Source organism: Danio rerio, chromosome 15, assembly GCF_052040795.2.
Source record: "Danio rerio strain M-AB ecotype USA chromosome 15, GRCz13ab, whole genome shotgun sequence".
NCBI lineage: Eukaryota > Metazoa > Chordata > Actinopteri > Cypriniformes > Danionidae > Danio > Danio rerio.
This window is the reverse complement of record NC_141035.1, coordinates 20,874,350-20,897,004: the sequence shown is the minus strand read 5'-3', so window position 1 is coordinate 20,897,004 and position 22,655 is coordinate 20,874,350. Positions and strand designations below refer to the sequence as shown.

The following is a 22,655-nucleotide window of genomic DNA, read 5'->3' as shown; positions in this document are numbered from 1 at the left end:
TTCCTTTTTTAGGAGCTGAAAGGGTGAGTAGGACCAGTCTTGACCCAGGAAGAGAGGGAAGGGAAGGTCAGGCATCACCCATACTTCGTAGGACCATGCACCTGCGCTGGCTGAGATCATCACCTGCTGTGGGGGAACATATCTGGTATCACCAGAGACACATAAAAAAGGCATTTTCACTTTACCTCTTGGGTTAGTTGGTCTCAAGCCAGGTTTGATTAAAGTTATTGCACTCCCAGTGTCAAGTGTGGCCAGCAGGGTTTTTTCCATTTAGCAGTACTTTTCTTGCTGGAGTGCCGGGGGAACGCGGCCAGCCAGCCAGGCACGTGCCACTGAGGTCGCTGGATTGATGGGCAGAGGCATGAGCCTGTCTGCAAGGCTCGGGACCCCAGGTCTGCTGTCTGGTCTCGCCATACCCTCTGCCATTTGCCAGGAGTGGTTCACCCTCCAGCGCTGTGCAGCCGATCTCTCTCCTCTATCTCGGGTGTGGGGTGTTTCTGCTAGCTCTACTAAAATTTGCCAAATTTTCTTCTGGGAAGCCCCTGCAGCAATTTTTCAATGACCTCTTTTTCAGGGCTAGCCCTGGGTAGCGCTTAGGTTGTCAATGAGGAGCCACAAACAGGCTGAGCAGGTGAGGTAGGCTGCTTTTAACTGCACGGGCCCTGCTTTCAAAGGACCAGGAATTGAACAGCTAAGCAGTGCTTATGGGTGACAGTCCCACTTGGGCTAAAGTTTTCCTCTTTAATGCCTTATAGTCATCATTCCTGGGAGCCTCCAGAGCGTAATAAGCCCACAGTGGCTCCTTGGGTTAAAATGGAGCTAGAATTTTCACTTATTACTCTTTAGGCTAGACTCTTCTCTTAGCAATCACTCCAAACGTGTGTAAATATGAGTCTATTTCATCCAGGGTGCTAAGTTTGGTAGAATGATGGTAGGCTGCAATGCTGGGGTCCGGGAGCGAAACTCGCTTGGCCAGCTGTAGCAGCTCTTGTTCCAACCATTCCTGTTTAGTTTCCAGCGAGTCTGTGAACACTTGCTGTCTTGTGGAAATCTCCACAAGGTGGTGTATAATTTCTTCCATGGCCGTTGACGTCACTGCTCTGGGGTACCTGGATGGCAGAAGGCGTAGAGATTGGTGCGGAGAGCGGCTGGGTTGCTGGAACAGACCAAGGACAGAATTTAAATATTCCCATTTCACAGTTTGGATGTGTTTTCTGCCCGCATTCTCCACCAGTTGTGGCAGGAAGAGGAACAAATGCAACGCAACACTGGACTGGATGTACACCCGGAGGGTGATTTATTTACAAGTATTTTCCAGAAGCAATGCAAGAAGATAAGTGGTGGAGACAGGGATGCTTCTGAAGGGTGAGTGAAGGGAACGTGGGAATCTGCAGAGGTGCAGTCGGGCAGGCTTGGAAGGTAAGTGACGCTGATTTATCGACTGGAGTCTGTGTGAAACAGAGAGGTATAATTGTCTGGGTAAGAGTGGAGATCATAGCTCACTGAAGCACTCATGTCTTGTCCTTAAATCCTCTCCCTCTGATGTAATCGCGGTGGCGATGATCAGCGTTGATGAGGTGTGACCAGGTGACGGCAATTTGTCTCTCGCCACACTATCCAGTATGTAACGTCTTGTTTTGTTCAGATCTGTCTGTTTTTCACTTGGATTTGTACAGGTACAATGTACAGGTGGAATGTACAGGTCTATCTATGTCTTTTGATTTAAAGTGTGTTATGTACAGTAACTCTATTGCTCAATAAGTTTCACTGGCACCAGTAATTTCATATTTGCTCCTGGCTTTCCCTGCCTGCCAGTATGGTGGTGTAAACAAAATGACTATCATGTTGTCTGGAACTCTAGAAGCATAATATTAGTTCATTAGGCCTTAAGTGCTGAATGATGCAATTTTTCTCCAACTTTACTTCATCATATTCATCTTAAATGATGAAATCAGCGCTGTGGTCATAGAAACATCTGCAATGCTGAAGGACAAGCATTTGTAAACAAAAAGAGGTCCAGCCCATCTAAAGCTATATAAAAACAGCACAGAGGAAGGAAAGCTCAGATGTTTTTCCATCTTTTTTATGGCAAGTTTATTTTGCTGTCATTATGAACTCCACAGCAAACAGCAGTCTGGGCAACACATTTATTTCAAAAGCAATAAAAGAGAAGTCTTTGACGGTGCAGGTGCTGGTCGGTATTCTTCTGTATGTAAACGGACTGATGATTTTCACCTTTCTGAAGAAGGAGACCTTCAGGGACACACGCTACATTCTGTTTGCTCAGACTCTTTTTGTTGACTCTGCTATTATGCTATTTGCTGATTTAACCCTTGTAGGTTCGGCTTACCAATTGTTCATTCACATTATTTTTTGCTACATCTTCTGTACAGTCATGGGTTGGCTCAGTATTTGTTCACCTGTGACTCTTGTAGCCATGTGTTTGGAGCGCTATGTGGCCATATGTTTGCCTTTAAGACATGCCAGTATCTCCACTCCCAAAAACACCATTAATGGGCTTCTCATCGTATGGGGTGTCAGTGGTGTCGTCCCAGTGGTTATTTTTATTATCGCATTCACTTATACTCCTACTAATGCCATGGACTCTTATGTTGTGTGTAGCATTGAGGTCATGTTTCAAGTGAAATGGTTAGCAGACATGAGAGCAGCAAGTCATCAGTTGTTGTGTGTCATAACATTGTTTATCGTTGCCTCCACCTACATCAAGATTATGGTTGCGGCCAAATCAGCCTCAGCCGAGAACAAGAAGTCAACATATAAGGGTCTCAGAACTGTTATTCTCCATGGCCTTCAGCTGATTCTGGGTATGATGCAGCTTATAACACCGTATATTGATATTCTAACACTGAAAGTAGATATCATGCTGTTTATTAATGTAAAATTCTCAAATTTCATGTTGTTTTGGATCTTGCCCCGTTGTTTGAGTCCCTTAGTTTATGGATTACGAGACAAAAAGTTTTATAATGCTCTTAAATATTATGCCTTTTGTGGCATTTATGTTTATAAAAAGCACAAAATAAAAGATAGTAAAACTATTGGAGGTGCTTTGAGCATTTCCATACACATATAAACCTTACACAACGTATAGTTTGTTACTTCATTAGAATAAACAGCACAAATGTTTAGCATTGATTTTACATTCATATGCATGGCTAGATGTAATTTATTTTATTAATTATGTGTTTATTAATCTATCTGTCTATAACTGTTCACATCAAATTAAATTTTCAGAAGTGATTAAATAAATATAAAAAAGCATGTTATCTGAAAATAAAGTATGAAAATAATGTTTCAAATAACTTTTGTGAAAGTAACATGTCAAATATATGGGTAAAGTCATGTTCATGGTCATTTACTATTTAACATACATATTTATATAAAATGTAAGCAACATACATATTCTGACATGGACAATAAAGTATTCAAAGAATAAATAATCATACTATATTAATTACATGACATTTAAATGAGTGGTTTGAAGGGCAGTGAAAAACTATAAAGATTTAAAATAAAATAACCAGTAAGAGTTAAGAGTAAGAGCAGAGTATGAATGTTTAATTAGCAAAGGAATTACATAGTTTTCCTTAAAATATTGAATGCATAAAACATTATCGGTGACATATATGCGTCTCATTGGCACATCTGTGATCAAGACGACAATTCTTTGTAACATATCCAGATTAATGTGAGCATACCACCATTGATGGTAAGAGTACAAAAAATTGTACTTAAATACAAGTACTGTTACATTGCTGAAATTTTACTCAATTACAAGTAAAAGTACTGGTGTTAAAAAGTACTCAAGTAAAAGTACAAATTACTCTTCGTAAAAACTACTCAAATTACAAATTACTTTTTTAGCTGGTGGTATTGGTGGAATTATCCATAAATGCAGAGTCAGACAAGAGCCAGGCAGTAAAACACATTTTACATAACACATTTAAAGATATTTTAAACACTAGATACTGTTAACAGCATTAATTATAGATTATAATTGTAGAGCACCTATAGACGAAACCTACAAACATGGAGAGAACATGCAAACTCCACACAGAAACACCAACTGACTCAGCCAGGGCTTGAACCAACAAACTTCTTGCTTTGAGGCGATAGTGATACCCACTGCACACCATGATTATTTTACAAAAACAATGTTTTGCTATTTTGAGTATAAAGACAACCGAAATATGCACAAATAAAAATTAACTTTTTATCATTTCAAATGATGCCTCTCTTATCTGTACGAGCAATAGATTAATTAGAAAAAACACTTGCAAATTATAGAGAAACTTTGTTAATTACCAAATTCGCAAACTGAAATATCCAGAAACCACAGAACAACACTACCTAGTGCCTAAACATTTTAATAATAAATTAAAAATCACACAAAATATGGTTATATGTCTTCTTACCATAATGTGTTTTTTTCAGATTACAGACTGAAGTCTTGTAACAGGGTTTCTTCAGATATCATGATGTCAAATTTAAGACTTTTTAAGACCTCTTTAAGAACATAAACTATTAAATTTAATACCTATATCATAATATCAAAAGCACGCAATAGAAAATGCAAAAACACAAAATTTTGGTGCAATAAAATTACTGAAGACAGGTTAGATGCACCATTGAAGTACAGGAACAAAAAAACAAAGAAACAAACATTTTGAGGCTGATTTATACTTTCGCCTGGCTCTTGTGCACGCACCTTACGAAATGGACAAGGCTTTAATACTTGACGCGTTCATCGTTGTGATCATTCTTTAAAACATCAGGGGCCAATCAAAAGAAACCCACCGTAAAGTCAGACGGATGAACAGAGAAGAAGAAAGTTTCCAGAACTACGTCATATCATTAATATTGTTCAAGATTTTTTAAAGATTTTTTTATTATTTTTATAATTTATTATGATTACAAAGTTGGGTGACGGGGTGGTGCCGTGGTTAGCGCTCTCGACTCAAAACAAAAAGGTCACTGGTTCGAGCCTCGGCTGGGTCAGTTGGCATTTCTGTGTTGAGTTTGCATGTTCTCCCTGCGTTTGCGTGGGTTCAAGATGTTCTGGTTTTACCCACTGTCCAAACACATGCATTTTAGGCGAATTAGGTAAGCTAAATTATTTGTTGTTGTAAATGAGAATGGGTTGCAGCTGGAAGGGCATCCGCTGTTTAAATAATATGCTGGATAAATTGACGGTTCATTCTGCTGTGGCCACCCCAGATTAATAAAGGAACTAAGCCTAAACGAAAATTAATAAATGATTATAAAGTTTTTTAACTATTCAAGATTTTTTAAATCAAACTTTGATGCGTCACTCACTTTTGTTTATATCTCGGATAGTTCTACCTATTACAGTTAAATATCAATGACAACAGAACATGGGTTACTCTACAATTATATTTTTTATTCTTTCAAGAATAATAGCAAAAAATACTTTAAATTATTTTGCCCACTCAACAATTGACACATTACTGTCTAGCTAGTTTCTGTCCTCTACTTATGAGCTGAAAAGGCATTAATGGTCCAACAATCCTGTCCATTATCACCAATAAAGCCTAGAAATTGGGCATCAGAATACTGTAAGCCGATAGGTTCATATATTCTTTTCCAGTTATCAAAGACATAATTTGTTTCTTAATTTTTGTTACATTGTTTTAACTTCAAAAATATACATCAGTGTAAAACCTATACATGTTGGAAAAACATATTCTGTAATATTAAAACCACCTGGGTCTCCACTTTTGCCATGGCCTCTTTTTTTTAAATTAAAGGCTAAAAATTCTACTCATGATAGTACAATTACCTTAAAAATGTACTTAATTACAGTAATGTGAGTAGTTGTAATTCGTTACTTCCACCACTGCATACCACCAAGAAGGACGAACCACATCAAACAGGAATAACTGTGGACGCAAGAGAAAGATGTCTGAAAGGGATGTCTGGGTGGTGACTCAGATTGTATCTGAAAAGCATAAAACCAAAGTTGCCCAACTCACTGCAGAATTGTATGTGCACCTCAACTCTCACGTTTTCACCAAAACTGTTTGTCATGTGCCCCGCAGGGTTAATATGCATGGCTAGAGCTAAATCTTTTGTCACTCATGCCAATGCCTAACATCGGTTTCAATGCTGTTAGCAGCAAAAACTTTGCGCTGTGGACAATGTGAAATGTATTATTCTCAGATGGGCCCACGTTAAGGTGTTTCCCACAGCTGTTTTTTCTTTGGCTTCCTCCGCCAGGGGCACCTGCCAGTAACCTTTTGTACCTGGCCCCACCCAGCCAGTCCAGGAGCTCATTCACTCTGGGCATGAGAAGTTATTGCAAAAGTGAACAGTGCCATCCTGCTTCGGTACCATCACCATTGGGCTGGACCAAGGACTTCAAGATGGCTCGATAATTCCTAGCTTTTTCATTCAGGAGATCTTCTCCTTTAATAGCCTGTCGGCGGTCCTCTGGTACACAGTAGAGTCGCTGCTGGACAATTTGTCCAGGGGTGTCCGGATGTTGTGTAAGTAAGTAAAGTTTATTTACAAAGCACATTTAACTTCAGTTTGGCACTGACCAAAATGCTGAACAAAACCATAGCACACATTCTAAAACAGTAAAATAACAATAAAAGTAATAATAAGTAATAATTTTTGGTGCCAGTTTAAAGTCTAGTTGCCGCATTTTAAACCAACTGCAACCGTGCCAATGAGGATTAAAGGAGACCAACATTTGTCTAGGCAGGACGTGATAAAAGCATGTATGACTTTTTTCAGAAAGTGTCCACCCGAGACAATCATTGAACACATCCTGCAATTGACTGACCAGGGTCTCCAGCTCTGTCTTCTTACCCACTGACTGCTGTTCTCCCATCATCATTTTTGGCGGGAAGCTTTAAGTTAAGACTGCTAGATCTTCTCGGGGTGCTACCCATTTTTTCAAGAGATGAATGCGGTACACCTTTTCTTTCCATCGTCATCCTGGCTGCCGAACCCTGTAGTTGATCGGCCCAAATTATTTCACAATAGGGCCTGGCCACGGCCAAGAACCTTGCTATGATGATGGAGACTTGAATATGAACTTTATCCCCAGCTGTTGGGGTTGCGTGGCCGGTCATAAAGCCTTTGCTGGGTGCGCTGGGATGCCACTAGATGTTCCCGGACCAGATGCATTACACAGCCTATGTGCTTACGCATGTTTCATACGAGCTCTATTACGCTGCAATGGGGGGTCGGTTCCTGCTCCCATGTCTAGCCATCTCTAGCCACATCGAGCAGTCTGTGAGGCTGGCGCCCAAACAGCAATTCAAAAGGGGTAAACCCGGTGTATGCTTAGGGTACCTTTCTGATTCCGAAGAGCACATATGGAAGCATGTGGTCCAAGTCGCACAGATCCTCTGCAACTACTCGACCCAACATCTGTTTAAAAATCTGGTTGAAACATTCCACCAAGCCGTCTGTCTGGGAATGATACACACAGATGTGTTGAGTTGTTTTACCTGGAGTAGCCAGCAGAGGTCAGCTATCAGCCAGGGAAATGGATGGGGTGCCTCGGTCAGTAAATATCTCTGAGGTAATTTCCACTCTGCTGATGAACTGGAATAGCTCTTTCACAATGGATTTGGCGTTAGCTAGCCGGAGGGAAATCGTCTTGGGGCACCTGGTGGCATAGTCTACGATAACCAGGATGTGTTGACGACCTCATGCAGATTTCGGCAGTGGGCTCACCAGGTCCATCCCAATGCACTTGAAGGGCACCTCAATGATGGGGAGAGGTACGAGCCGGCTGCAGGGAGGTTTGCATGGTCATGTCAGCTGGCAGATGGAGTAATCCTTTCCAGTCTGGCAGCGATCTTCTCCACGAGCTGCTGCGGCAGGGGCATTACTTCTGTCAGTTATTGCACTATTTCCTCGACCTCGAATTGGCTCCGGGGAGAGCAAGCATGATGAAAAGCTGAAAAACAAGCAACAACTATCAGAGAGTAATGGGATAATTTATTTTACTCCTCTTAAATCAGTATTCTCCACCAGTGTAGCGGGGAGGAGTGAAAATGCAGGCACAAGTTGTAAGTGAACACATGCCTGAAGGGAGAGAGAAATCATTAGAGTCATGAATAGCTGAAAGGCTTCTCACCCTCAGTCCTTGATGTGGCTTTTTTTAAAGGGCTTGGAGAAATGAGTCCCAGGTGTTGACGATCAGTGTTATTGCATCCAGGTGCTGTGAATGCTCCTTTCCAAGCATGACGCAGATTATCCATTGGATGGCCCGCCACATTTCTGAACTGCCTTAAAACATTTGAGGCTTCGATTTAACAAGGTACTGAAAATATTCTTCAGAGATCTTGGTCCATATTGACATGATAGCATTACGCAGTTGCTGCAGATTTGTCCACTGCACATCCATGATGCGAGTCTCCCGTTCCACCACATCCTGAAGGTGTTCTATTGGATTGAGATCTGTCAACTGTTGAGGCCACCACCAGCCTGAACCATTTATAAAAGGCAGGATGAAGCCATGCTTTTAGTTTTTGACACCAAATTCTGACCCTACCATTCAAGTTTGAGTTCTCAGTGAGAAGTACACTACTCAGTAACCTGACTCCACTTCAGAGCACAGGTGAGCTCCTTGAAGGGGCTCTAACCTAAATGATAGACACTTAAGTCTTTTGCATCCTGTCTTGGAGCCAAATGGTATCATAGATCTGCACACATATATGTAAGTCGTGCCTGTGTCTGAAAAGTCTTTTCTCAGGGGAACTCACTTTGGGCAGTTATTATAAAGAGTTTTAAATCTGAAAATCAGCCCAGGTGGTTCAGTGTGGTACAAGCAGCAAGGGCTGTTCCTCGTCTTCCCTGACCCTATACAGTGTCTGTGCAAGAAGTCTCAAAGAGGTAAATGCATATTTGTGTAGACCTCAGGATAAACTGTGAGCCAATGCATCCATGTCAGGATCATATTTGGTCAGGTTGGACCTTTGACAAGGTTTCCTCTAACAAGACAGAATGGTAGCCACTGACCCCTGAACTTGGGAGAGGGACCAAGTGGCAAACTGCAATGCATACCTAAGTGATGGGCTGGGCAGTACAAAACAAGCCAACAAAGCCCATGTATGCCAGTACATTCTAGAGCAAAGGTGTCAAAGTAAATTCCTGAAGGGCCCCAGATCTGTACAGTTTTGCTCCAACCCTAATCAAACAGCTGATCCAAATAATCGAGGTCATCAAAAGAATCTTGAACACCTTGATTAGTTGCATCAACTGTGTAGAACTGCGGCCCTCCAGGAATTGACTTTGACCCAAATGTTCTAGAGCAGCGGTGCTCAACCATGTTCCTAGAGATCTACCTACCTACAGAGTTTAGCTCCAACAATAAACAACACCCATAAACTAAATAACTAGGACCTGAACAGCACTTGATAATTACAGGTAGGTGTGTTTGATATGGGTTGCAACTAAAGTCTGCAGGAAGATAGATCTCCAGGAACAGTGTTGAGCTTCTCTTTTCTAGAGAATCAGGGTGCTGGAGGTGAGTTTTGTGGTGTAGTTTATATACAAATATTGCAACCTTCACAGAAGTTTGTCATCTGCTCCCACTTACCCTGTCAGTGGTTATGAGTGGGTAGGACCTTTTTGTCTTGGTATAAGGTATCATTTACCTCATCTCTCCTAACTGCCAAACAGTAGAACAAACTATAAACTAAGGTAACAGCCTGAGTTTTTCCTGCTGAATTTCTGATTACTTGGATGCATGGTTCAGGTCCAGCTGATGTAAAATGTGACATAAATGTTAAGGGCATCCTAATTAATGATCCAATGTGAAACAATTGTCTGTAGTTTGTTTTAATAGGCCCGTTTTTCATATATGAGATCAAAGTAAAAATGCTGTTTAAGGCTCACGGATTATATCTTATGGCACCTTTTTAATTATAGTTGAAAATAATTATAAGTTGAAAATAAAACAAACTAAAACTACCCCAAGGAAGAAAACTTAGTAATATCTGGGCTTGGCTTGCAAAACTAGACTTGAAAGTATACAGCCAGTAAGATGCAAGAGCCACAACCTGCATAGCAAGACATGAAAACATGCTGCAACAGATAAACAGAATGCTAACACATAATAATAACATATGACTGAGGTGCTGGGAATCAAACACAACAGTGCGTACAAACACTGTGTGCATGGCTTGAGCTTGCCTGAAACCATATGCCCTAAACACAGAGAGAAAAACAGGAGTGGACACAGTCTAAGCCAACCCAAAACCACACAACCCAACAAAGACCATGTTGAGAAATCCATAAATAAACTACAAAAAAGTGACAGAACCCTGACAAGCAACCTGAAACGTATTTAATAATTCAACCTAGATTGATTTTGAATAATGCAATCAGCCTACAGCATACCTCCAAACACTCCCATTTTTCCTGGGAGTTTCTCTTATTTCAAAATCATTTCTCACCACCTTACCATTTTACGTTTTCTTTACTCTGGAAAACTCCTGTATTGCACCCACTATCCACCCCTGGTAATTTTTTTCCTACTGTCTCCAACACCCCCCACCCCCCAGTTGCCAATTTTGGTATAGTATCCGATCACCGCTACTGTCCGAGACCTGGTTCATGGTAACTGCTCAACTTTGTTACTCAGACAACTACACCCCCCAACACCCCCACCCCCCAAATGATGGCAGATATAGCCTATAGAAACATCTTTACTTTCCCTGATGACATTTGAGCGTCTGTGAAAACAATAAAGTCCAGCCCATCTAAATCTCTATAAAAACAGCACAAAGAGTGAAGTGTTCGGAGGTTCCCTGCGCATCCCAGCATCCACCTTCAGGTTCCTGAGGCAAGCTTATTTTTGCTGTCATTATGAACTCCACATCGAACAGCAGTCTGAGCAACACTTTTATTATGAAAACACTAAAAGAGAAGGCTTTGCTGGTGCAGGTGCTGGTTGGGATTCTTCTGTATGTGAACGGACTGATGATTTTCACCTTTCTGAAGAAGGAGACCTTCAGGGACACACGCTACATTCTGTTTGCTCAGACTCTTTTTGTTGATTCTTCTTTTATGATATTTGCTGATTTAACCCTTCTATGCTCTGCTTACCAATTGATCATTCACAACATTTCTTGCTATGTGTTCTGTACAGTCATGTCTGTGCTCAGTATTTGTTCTCCGGTGACTCTTGTAGCCATGTGTTTGGAGCGCTATGTGGCCATATGTTTGCCTTTAAGACATGCCAGCATCTCCAGCCCCAAAAACATCATCAATGGGCTTCTCGTCGTATGGGGTGTCAGTAGTGTCATCCCACTGTTTGTTTTCATTAGCTCTTTTGCTTATACTCCTCCTAATGCCATGAACACATATGTTGTATGTAGTATTGAGGTCATGTTACAAGTGAAATGGCTGGCAGACACGAGAGCGACAAGTCAACAGCTCTTATTCGTCATAATGTTGTGTATCGTTGGCTCTACTTACATCAAGATTATGATCGCAGCCAGATCAGCCTCAGCCACGAACAAGAAGTCAACATATAAGGGTCTCAGAACTGTTATTCTCCATGGCATTCAGCTGATTCTGGGTATGATGCAGTTTATAACACCATACACTGAAATGTCTTTATGGAAAATAGATGTCATGCTGTTTTTAAATGTAAGATATTCAAATTTCATCTTGTTTTGGATTTTGCCTCGTAGCCTGAGTCCATTAGTATATGGACTACGAGACAAAAAGTTTTATTATGCTCTTAAATATTATGCCTTTTGTGGGGTTTTTGTGGTTTGTAATAAGCACAAAGTACGAGATATGAAAATCTCCCGAAGGAAAAGATATTAAGCACATCACATATTTAAGTACTGTAAAATAATCAGCAATTATGTCTGTCATTGAATTAAATAATAAACAATGGAAATGTATATATAGGCCTATATAAGTATGGAAATAATAAGGCTGCTTAAAAATACAGGGAAAACCACGGAATACACTTGTCTGATTTACTTATATTTGAGTAAAATGTAATTTTAGTGTTATTCTCTACCCACTGATGACATTTCTTTCTAACTTAAATGTCATGTAGAGCAATTTTTTTGCTTAAAATAACATATATATATATATATATATATATATATATATATATATATATATATATATATATATATATATATATATATATATATATATACAGTATATATATATATATATACAATGCATAGAATTTTTTTTTTTGTTACTGTTATTTACTTTATATACTGCACGAACTGTGTAAAATCCTCTTGTACATCTTTACAACACAAAGCCATTTTATCTTTAACTTAAACTGCAATATTAATTCAAATATAAGCTTTCCGTAAATATGACTAATCTAGGTTACAAGTGTTCTACCATGGCTTTATAATGTGAACATATTATACCTTAGGCTGTAAGAAGTGAATGTTGGTCCAGCTCCTGCACTTTTTACAAATAATCTGCAAGCAGACAAACAGTAAACAAATCTCAAATTGTGTCAACCCTGTCATGGACAAATTCAGTTGGATAAGTATATTTTCATTGCAGTGTGATTATAAAATGTACATTTTTAGAAAAATAGTGTGTTACCAACCCAACTTTATAGATTATTGAAAAAGTCTCTTAGTAATAATAAAATAATGGACAAAAAGGTTTCAAAAACTCAACGTCTGTTTTCACCAACTACTGCAAAACCACTGAGCCACCATGCCATCTCTTCTGTTATCAATTAAGTTTTATCAATATGCAAATTAATGTGAAAATAAACAATTATTGTCTTTCAAATTAAACTAAATTCGCACATTAATGTAAATCTTTACATTGTGCATTGTATTGGAATTGTGAAGGGAATGTTGAAAACAACTCAATTTAAACACCTTTTTTAGAATAAGGTAGATAATTAGATTATAGATGTTGACACAAATGTACAAATACTTAATGCTGTATTTGTATTAAACATTCAATGAGCTCCATTATATGGACTTTAAAAGGATATCCTTTATATAGACTGAGACAGATATTGCCAAAAGGTTTGCACTGTCCACTTATGTATCGGATCTACTGGTGTAGTGGGTGTGTATAAGCGTTGTAACATAAAATGATAAAAACAATACCTAATTAACAGTAAAATATTAATTAAATAAATAAATAAATAAACAATGCATATGTCCACCCTGTCAAGGAAGGATTTGTGACAGGGTGGACAATGACAGGAAGGACATTTTTGGCTAAAGATAGCATTTATTCAACACATGTTGTACCTGCAGCTGGCAAAGTGTTTCCCTATCTTTGTGCACAGTTTAAAAGCTTTATTTTTGATTTCTGATTTTTTTTTAATATTAAATAATATTTGACTATGACAGGGTGGGCGTTTTAAGCTTTATAACATTCAGTTTTCAAACACAATATGAGGAAAAATAGTAAACATAAGTGTAGAGAGTTACTGTGTGCACGGCAGATGTTTTAACCTCCTCTGAAAGAAGGCAAAAGGCATGGGGAAGCCAATGAGTACATCAGACAGTTTTTTTAAAGGGGCATTTACTATGTCACGACAAGGTGGACAGCAATTTCAAGGACACGTGCAAAATAATTAGTAACTATGAAAACAAAATAAAAGTGATCAAAACTACTTATTTTATCAAATAACTTTTTAAAGACAAGACAAATATTTAAAAATCTAATTTACCTACTTTTTAGACTTACTGAAGTTGGCTGAGCATGTGGTACATGGCAAAATCACATCCATTCAATGAAAGAATATGGCAAAAATTGACAAAAACATATTTTAAAACTTAAAATTCTACCTGCATGTGTGTAAAGGTTTACCCTATTATTTCGCTTTATGTTTATATAGGATGTTCGCGTGGGTTTCATCTAGGGTTTCATCTAGGTGCTCCCCTTTTGCCCACAGTCTCCAAATACTGTATAAATGAATTGGATAAACGAATTTGACTATAATCTATGAGTGTGTTTGCGAATGAAAGCATGTATGGATGTTTCCCTGTAATGGGTTTCGACAGAAGGCCATCCGCTGTGTAAAACATATGCCCGAATAGTTGCCGGTTCATTGCACTGTGGTGCCCCTTGATAAATAAGAGACTAAGCCGAAGCTAAATGAATGAATGAGCTGACCAGTTAATATCTTTGAGAGATTGCTCACCAGCATCCTCAGTAGGTTAGTATTAAATCTTTTACTGCAGTTTATTTCCCACACCACAAGAGGTCCTTGTCTACCGTCTGTTCTAAACTTTTCTTATGTCTTTAATATTACATGTTACTGCTCAACCTCCGGTGCTCAGTCTGTCATCTGATATCTTTGGTTATATTCAGATACAAAAAAACATACAGTTCATTGTTTCTACATTTTGTTATGTGCAGCCTTATTTAAAAAAAAAAAAAAAAAAACGGATGGGTTAAATTTTACAAACAATGCCCAATAATGACATGAAAGAAGTTTGTTTGAAAATTTGCAAAACTTGTTTGTAAATTAAAAGAGAAAGAGAAAGAGAGAGAGAGAGAGAGAGAGAGAGAGAGAGAGAGAGAGAGAGAGAGAGGGAAGGAGAGGGAGAGAGATGTATTATGTATTAAAGTGTTCACAGTCTTTGCTCAGTTCTTTGTTGAAGCACCTTTGTCCTCAATTTATTTTTGATTATGATGTTACAAGCTTATCTCAGCTATTTCAGGCAGTTAAAAAAAAAATATTATTTTTTTTTTTCATTTTATAGTAGTAGTACATATCAAGCTCCATAGGTAAGCATTATTGCTCATTAGTGCTCAGTTCTTTTCTGAGATTTTCAGTTGGCTTCACATCTGTCCAAATTCAATTCTGGCTGGTTTACAGAAATACATGTACACAATTTACCCCTTGAACTGTGCTTATGGTCAGGCAGAAGTTCAAAGAGCTCTGTAGCATTTTTTCATCACCAGTCTCTGTACATTGCTGCACTGATCTTTAAACTCGATGGCCACTTTTCACATTTCTGGGTTTTTCAGCAGCTGAAATGAAGTGTGATGCTGAAATGAATGCAGTGAATAGGAGAGTACAATATATATATATATATATATATATATATATATATATATATATATATATATATATATATATATATATATATATATATATAATGGCCTAATTAAAGAAAAACTACACGATGGTGTTATCAAGACTTGTCAGAAAAAAAAAAAAATTGAGTGCGACTAATAACGACAGCCAGAAGAGAAAAAAACAAAACCCAAATTTACTGTCCTGTGTGTAGATGCTGGCATGCTGCACTTGAAATGTTTTGCTTAATACACGTGCAACATCAAACAGTTTGTGAAAAATTATGCAAGGTCATTTCTGTCTGAACATTTGCATTATAATCTGACAAATTGAACAAAGAGTTTGATTTCATAATGATGTGGGGAGATGGGAGGAGCTGTGACCACAGGTGACAGCTTTCAGAGGACAGAAAACTAAACTGAACAGTTTAGTCAAATATTAAACCATTTCTCATTGAACAACTGAACATTTTTTTTTCAGGTTATCCAAGAGTTTTACATGCACAGGTGAAAATTCATGTGCAGGTAAGAGATTATATTTTCCCAAAGAGTTGTGCCTCTGTATATTTGCCTCTGTATATTTAATATTTATTATTATAATATTATATTTGTGCCTCTGTATATTTAAACTGAAGTAAGCAAAATAGACTTAAGGGTCAAATGCCCAGTATTTTTGCATTAATGGAAAGAATATTGCGATAAGTAAAAGTCATTTTATATGATATGTTTTATATACTATATATTTATATACCGAATCAAAGTTTTAGGGGTGTTTAATTATTGTCAAATGTCAGAAACAGGAAGTAAAGGACTTCAAACAAACTGAAAGCTTCAGTTAGAATTAATTAACTTTATTTCTTATATAGCTGTGCTTTTTTTCTTATATATTTGCTTTGTGTGCAAACATGAAAATTTTTATGAATGTGTTTTCTTTTCCCTGTTTGTTTGCAAACCTTAAATTAGATTAGTATTTTATGTAACAATACATAAATATAATTATGCACTGTGAACTTTGTACCTGTTCGTACTTTGTACTCAGACAGCATGTTTTATTGCAAACGGATGAATGAAATGATTGTTCATATTTCATCATATTTTGTGTTTGCTTTGAATACTGTTAAAAAGGGAAATTTTAAACAATGGCAGAATCGACATCAGGATCACCAAAACACAACCCGGCCAGGAGAAGTAGTCTGGATGCACCTCCATTATGTCAGTAAACTAACAGATGTATGAATGAAAGACAATATGTTATGTTATAAAAGTAAACCAAATAACTATGATATAGGTTTAATTTCCTTGCATCACATTAAATTAATTTATTATTGAGGAGTTTTAATTTTAGATTTCACCTGTTGTTTTATTTATTATAAAAATACTGTAAAATATGTCTTTGTGCTTTTCCAGCTCTGTCAGCTTTGTCAAAGGAGCTCCAGTGCTCAATCTGTCTGGATGCGTTCACTGATCCAGTCAGCACTCCATGTGGACACAACTTCTGTAAGAGCTGCCTGAACCAGTGCTGGAACAACAGCCAAACCTACAACTGTCCATTCTGTAAAGACACATTCAGTTACAGACCAGAGCTCAAGATCAACACAACACTCAGACAGCTTGTGCAGGTGTTTAGGCAGAATGTTCCTGAGAAAAAATCTGAAGTTCTCTGTGATATTTGTGATGGTATGAAGATGAAAGCCTTTAAGATTTGTCTGACGTGTCAGAGCTCATACTGTGAAACTCACCTGGAGCCTCATCAGAGAGTCCCAAATTTGAAGAAACACACATTGATTGATCCTGAGGGGAATGTTGAGAATTATATATGCAAGAAACATGAGAAACCTCTGGAGTTGTTCTGTAGAGATGATCAGACAAGTGTGTGCTCTCTATGTGCTGTGACAGACCACAGGAATCACAACACTGTTGTTGTGGAAGTGGAGAGCAAAGAGAAGAAGGTAATAACAATGTGATAAAAGCAGAGGGTAGATTTAAAAAAAAAAATTAATAGTAGCTGCATCTTTTAGGGATTGCAGCTGTTTTGCTGATAAATGTATACTGGATGGTGCTAAAAGCTAAATTCAGATTAATGTGAGTAGCTTTTGTAATGAAACCAAAACACTATGGGGTTTTGCCAATGATTTTTTTTCAATGAGTGCCCTACAGAGAAACAGATACCCTATCCAACTCATGTGACGGAGCAGTGGTTCAATTCTAATGCTGTGTTCACACCCAACGTGGAACGCGTGAATAAATCACGCTATTCGCACGTAAACATTTTGAGTTTACTTACTTTATTTGCATGTCATATCCCTTTCATTTGCATGTCAAATTCACTTCACACGGATTCGCGTCATGGGCAGTGCTTCTGTCTGCCCGGTGACTCTTACCTTTTTACTAAATGGCTACCATGGATTTTTTAGAGTAAATAGCTTTATGTGCTTTAGTGAAGGTTGAGAAATAGCGTCGATTCGTTTGGAGTCCACTAGATCCATTCAGAGGTGCACTCAGCTCTGTGAATTCCTCAACTCCTCCTGAAACTGTACCTGGATGATAGATGATAGAAGCTTTGGACTGAACTGAGCCCAGTTTCATGAAGTATTGTCGGTGTCGGCAGGAGGATTTACCCCCCGGGACACCAACAACAGGCACTACGTCATAATCACTTCCCTACAAGTGCAAGCGCCTAATTGGTTAAAGCAGCGTAAATATCTGCTGAAGTTCCGATTTTCCAACTTGAGCGATTCGCACGAAACATGCGTTAAGCGCACCAATCTTGCAAAACGCTCAAATTGTGCTGCATCATTTACACGAATCGCGTCATTTGTGGGTATCGCATCACAGGATGTCTATTCGCGTCTTTGCGTTGACTTAACATGTAAAACATTCAAGCTTAACACTTCTCCGCGTCTGCTGTGAACACAGCATCAGCTCCTCTTGTGGGACAGAGCTCTGCAATCTATTCATGCCACCCAGGGAAGGAAGGTCATTCCGTCCGCTTGTATCCAAGATCTTTTACTTTCAATTATGATCATAGGTGAGAGCAGCAATATAGATTATTGTTCAATCTGTCAATCTCACTTTACATTATTACCTCACACTTGAACAAATTCGGAAGATGAAATTCTATTTTTTTCCTTAAACCAGACACCCTCTGGCTCCAGTATATACTTAGAACCTTGACAGAGCACCTTGGACCTTCTCTCATAGCACCCACAGAATGCCATGAGGAACATGGTTGAATGCTTTCTTCAAATCCAGAAGCACATGTGAACTAGCTGAGCGAACTCCCACAAACCCTCAATAACCTTAGTGAGAGTATAGAGCTGGTCCAATGATTTCTTAATAACAGGAACCACCACCCTAGTCATCAAATCTAAAGTTACTATCGCTGAACTCCATGCAATGTCATAGAGGCTTGTAAGCCAAAAGAGCCCCACCACATCCAGAGACTTGATGTACTCACAGCTGATCTCATCCACCCCTGCTGCCTTGTCAATGTAGAACTTGCAGTCTACCTTGTTTACTTCAGCTATTGTGTTGGGCGAGTCAAACCTTGTAATCAAGGTCTCTGCTTTCTCAATGAAAGGCATGTCAGTTGGATAGAGGAGATTCTCAAAGCACTAATCTACCATGCAACAAACTCCCCAGTTGAGGTCAACAGTTCACCACTTCAACTATCAACATTGTTGGTGAAGCACTGCTTCCCCTTCCTGAAGCACCGGACAGTAAGAATTTCTTTAAGAATGAATGATAGTCCTCTTCTATGATCTCCCCGAACTTTTCTGAGGCCTAAGTTTTTGCTTCAGCGAATGCCTGGGTGTACTTTTTTCCTGTCAGTACACATCAGCGGCCTAATGAGTACCACAATACAAAGAGGACTGCTAGGACTGAGTTTGTGGGTTGTCTTTATTGTTGCATCAACAAACAGAACAAGAACCACTTGGTCTCAGTGTCCCCATCCTCCCTGGGAATCTGGTCAGAGCTCTTCCGGAAGTGAGAGTTCAACATTTTTTTAGACATGCGGTTTATCCAGGCATTCTCAGCAGACTCTCAAAATATGGGTGGGCCCGCTACATCTGTCCGGCCAGCTCATTTGCCAGCAGATCCAACTTACCACCAGGTAGTGATCAGTTGACAGCTCTATCGATCTCTTTACCTGAATTTGCATGACACATGGTCAGAGAGCATATGAAATGACCACAAAGTCAATTATCAACCTTCTGCCTGGGGTGTTCTGGTGCAATGTGTACTGATGGACACCCTTATGCTCAAGCATTGAGTTAGTTATGGACAATCTCTGGCTACCACAGAAGTTGAACAACAGAAAACCCCTTGGATTCAGATTGGGGAGGCAGTTCCTTACAATAGTCTTTCCAGGCTGTTGTTGTTCGTATGAGCATTGAAGTCCTCCAGTAGAATTACCACTTCTTCAGTACCAGTTCTCCTCCTGAGCACTGTAATGGCCAATGTAATGGCCAAATGCACAAACTACAGTGAGAGATCTATCCCACACGCGAAGCTGCAAGGAGGTGACCCCCTCACTTAGCAGGGGAAAACTTCAACATATGGTGGCAAATCTGGGACAATATAAGCAAGCCCACACCAGCCCACTGCCGCTATCTGTGCTCAACTCCAGAGTAGAAGAGAGTACAACATTTCTCGAGAAGGTTCCAGAGCCCAGACTGTGCGTGAGGGTGAACCTGACTCTCTAGTCAGTGCCTTTTAACCTCCTGCACAAGTTCAAGTTCTATTATACCAGCAAGGTGGAATTGCATGTTCCGAGATCTGTGTTCAAATATTGGGTTGACCTGACCATTGACCTGACTTTTGACCACTGCTCAATCCACAATTATGGCTCCTTTATGCCTCCTCTTGTAAGTGGTGCGTCCACATGAGGATGGTCCTACATTGGTCTAATGGCCTGTGCCCAGACAGGATCTGTGGGGAAAGATTTGGCTACCAGATACACCCATGCAAGCCCAACCCAGATCTAACTCCAGGGTGGAGCTCTGGTTGATCATGGTCCTTGATATTCTTTCTCTCTTGAGAAGTATTTTGAATTGCACTTAGTCTGGCCTGTCAACCTTTTACCTTTTTGCCTTGGGAGACTCTACTAGGAGCATTTAGCCCCTGATACCATAGGTTCTAGGATCATGTAGGCACTCAAATCCCTCTACTGCGATAAGGTGACTCTTCACAGAAACGTGAAAAAAAAACTGGCTTTGGCGTTCATTTTAGCTGAAAACTCTGGGGAATTGAATGTATGCTTTTGGATTCTTAAATTTATTCATTTTTTTTCACAGTAGAGAGACTAAATGCATTGCAGCGATATATACAGTAGCCTTTTACATTTGTGCTAGATGGTGTTGAATCTGTTCACTGTCTCTGTGTTCTATTTTGTCTGTAGCCTCAGCTGATAAAGATACAAACAGATGTGCAGCAGATGATCCAGGACAAATTGAAAAAAATTCAAGAGATCAGACACCTAGAAGAACTCAGAATGGTGAGTGTGCATAATGCGATTAACATTTTTTTTGACAGTTTGTTTGTTTGTATACAAATAACAAAATTGATTTTAAATAAGACTTTTGGTGCATGAATAATAAAATTTCCATAAAAATAATTTACATCAGTTTTGAGGTATTTTAAAATAATGCGTCTGATTTTATAAATATGGGATATTTTCATTGACTGATATTAGTAATATTATAATATTATATAATATTAGTTTTCCACATACAAAAGTATTGTATGCCCTAGAGGCTTTCAATAATGACACTCTGGTCATCTGACTAATTGACTTTGTTGTGTTTGTCTAAGTTATGTTTATTATAACAATACGAGAATTGACTGATTTTTCAGATAACATCAGAGAAAGAGAAGGCTGAGAGCACTGAGCTCTGTGCTGATCTGATACGCTGCATTAAAATATGTCAATCTGAGCTGTTGGAGATGAAGGAACAAAAGCAGAAAGCTGCAGAGAAGCAGGCCCAAGAGCTGATTAAAGATCTGGTGCAGGAGATCACTGAGCTGAAGAGGAGAGATGCTGAGGTGGAGCAGATCTTACACACTGAGGATCACCTACACCTCCTACAGGTCAGTGTCCTTCTGTCTGCTCACATCTCAGCACAACACTTCCCATGCTGAAGGATTTCTGCTCTCTCCTGCTGTAGATTTACCCAGAGCTGAGCAAACCTCCACACACCAGCAGCTGGACTCACGTCAGTATCAGTGACACTCAGCTGAGTGTGGAGACTCTGAGGAAAACTCTTATACAGCTGCAAGACACTCTCAATGACAAACTCAGCACAAGTGGTGAGAGGATCTCAGGCTTCATTCTAAGCACGTTCTGTTGCACACTTATTTAATTATATTTAATAACTTATTGTCATTTGTCTCCACAGTGCTGAAGACGATGCAGCAACATACAGGTAAAATCTGCGGTGTCAATTTTCAGCTTGTCATTGTTAGTTCAAATTGTCATAGTTAAATGACACGAAAGTCTGCACATTTTTTTAAGATGTTAAAGATGTGGTTATCTGCTCTCACTTTCTTTCAGTGGATGTTACTCTGGATCCTAACACAGCTCATCCAAAACTCATCCTGTCTGATGATGGAAAACAAGTGACCTTTGGAGACAAAGAACTTAAACTCTTAAACAACCCAGAGAGGTTTGATTGTTGTCCATGTGTCCTGGCAAAAGAGAGATTCAGCTCAGGGAGATTTTATTTTGAGGTGCAGGTAAAAGAAAAGACTGATTGGGATTTAGGAGTGGTCAGAGAATCCATTAACCGTAAGGGAGAGATCACAGCTGCACCTGAGGCTGGATACTGGATTATAATGCTGAGGAATGAGAATCAGTATCTTGCAATTGATTCTTCTTCTGTCTCTCTGTCTCTAAGAGTGAAGCCTCAGGTTGTGGGTGTGTTTGTGGATTATGAGGAGGGTTTGGTCACTTTTTATGATGTGGAGTCCGGGTCTTTTATTTATTCTTTCACTGGTCAAACTTTCTCTGAGAAACTCTCTCCATATTTTAGCCCTTATCAAAATAATGGAGGTAGAAACACAGCTCCACTGATCATCTCACATGTCAGAAAGAATGAATGATTTTATAACCAAAATGCAGATGTGAAGTTACTGCTTTCAAATGAAAGAACATGTCAAAACAAGTCAGAAAGAAATTTTCTTTTTCTATTTTGTGAATTTGTGAAAGTTAGGTTTATGGTTTATCTGATGTATCTTTATATTGATTTCTTTAAACATGTACATGTTCATAAATCAACGTAATTGGAATAAAAATGTTATTAATACTTGTTTAATCATTAAAACAATACAAAAAGCTAGCTAGAGGGAGGAATCATCAACACCTTTGTAGTCTGTCTCTCTTGTTGTCTTATTGGCTAGGGCTGCTGTTGCGTGGCAGAAGGACCACGCTACATACATAAAGATAAGAATGGCCGTCTATTAAGAGGCCACCTGAGTCACCTTTCCTGCTCCCCAAGCACACACACAAAGGCCAAGTTGTCGAAAAGGGGTAACAGATTTATTCAACTTAAGTATTTCCAATATCAAAAACCAAAGATGGTAAGGGAACAAAAGGCCAAAGCAACAAG

General features: G+C 39.0%; 2 protein-coding genes and 1 pseudogene across 6 annotated transcripts; all 3 read left to right on the top strand.

The window, feature by feature from the left end:
• The first annotated feature begins 2,110 nt into the window (after window positions 1-2,110).
• LOC147840600 (odorant receptor 131-2 pseudogene) lies at window positions 2,111-15,887 on the top strand (annotated as a pseudogene). The gene is made up of 3 exons (XR_015508865.1): window positions 2,111-2,825; window positions 15,530-15,573; window positions 15,849-15,887. The product of XR_015508865.1 is annotated as an odorant receptor 131-2 pseudogene (transcript).
• On the top strand, window positions 10,870-11,838 carry or91a1 (odorant receptor, family 91, subfamily A, member 1). Its single transcript, NM_001128579.1, is given in 1 exon segment — window positions 10,870-11,838. A coding segment is annotated over 1 exon segment (969 nt).
• On the top strand, window positions 11,397-22,385 carry si:ch211-247l8.10. 4 transcript variants are annotated; one of them, XM_087283990.1, is made up of 9 exons: window positions 11,397-11,584; window positions 15,530-15,573; window positions 16,174-16,260; window positions 16,456-16,997; window positions 20,450-20,545; window positions 20,905-21,138; window positions 21,216-21,357; window positions 21,447-21,473; window positions 21,602-22,385. In XM_087283990.1, the coding sequence occupies exons 3-9, from the start codon at window positions 16,188-16,190 to the stop codon at window positions 22,147-22,149; spliced, it is 1,662 nt and encodes a 553-aa protein (XP_087140116.1). In that variant the 5' UTR covers window positions 11,397-11,584; window positions 15,530-15,573; window positions 16,174-16,187; the 3' UTR covers window positions 22,150-22,385. The 4 variants fall into 4 exon arrangements, with proteins under 4 accessions (XP_087140116.1, XP_087140117.1, XP_087140115.1 ...); XM_087283991.1 differs by lacking the exon at window positions 11,397-11,584 and adding an exon at window positions 12,945-13,037; XM_087283989.1 differs by lacking the exon at window positions 11,397-11,584 and having other exon boundaries at window positions 15,394-15,573.
• The last annotated feature ends 270 nt before the right edge of the window (window positions 22,386-22,655 follow it).

Bases quoted from the DNA above. Each gene is read 5' to 3' on its own strand.
- si:ch211-247l8.10 (XM_087283990.1), top strand. From the start codon at position 16,188: ATGGCAGAATCGACATCAGGATCACCAAAACACAACCCGGCCAGGAGA. The intron at 20,546-20,904 runs GTGAGTGTGCAT...CTGATTTTTCAG, and splicing joins ACCTAGAAGAACTCAGAATG to ATAACATCAGAGAAAGAGAA. The intron at 21,358-21,446 runs GTGAGAGGATCT...TTGTCTCCACAG, and splicing joins TGACAAACTCAGCACAAGTG to TGCTGAAGACGATGCAGCAA.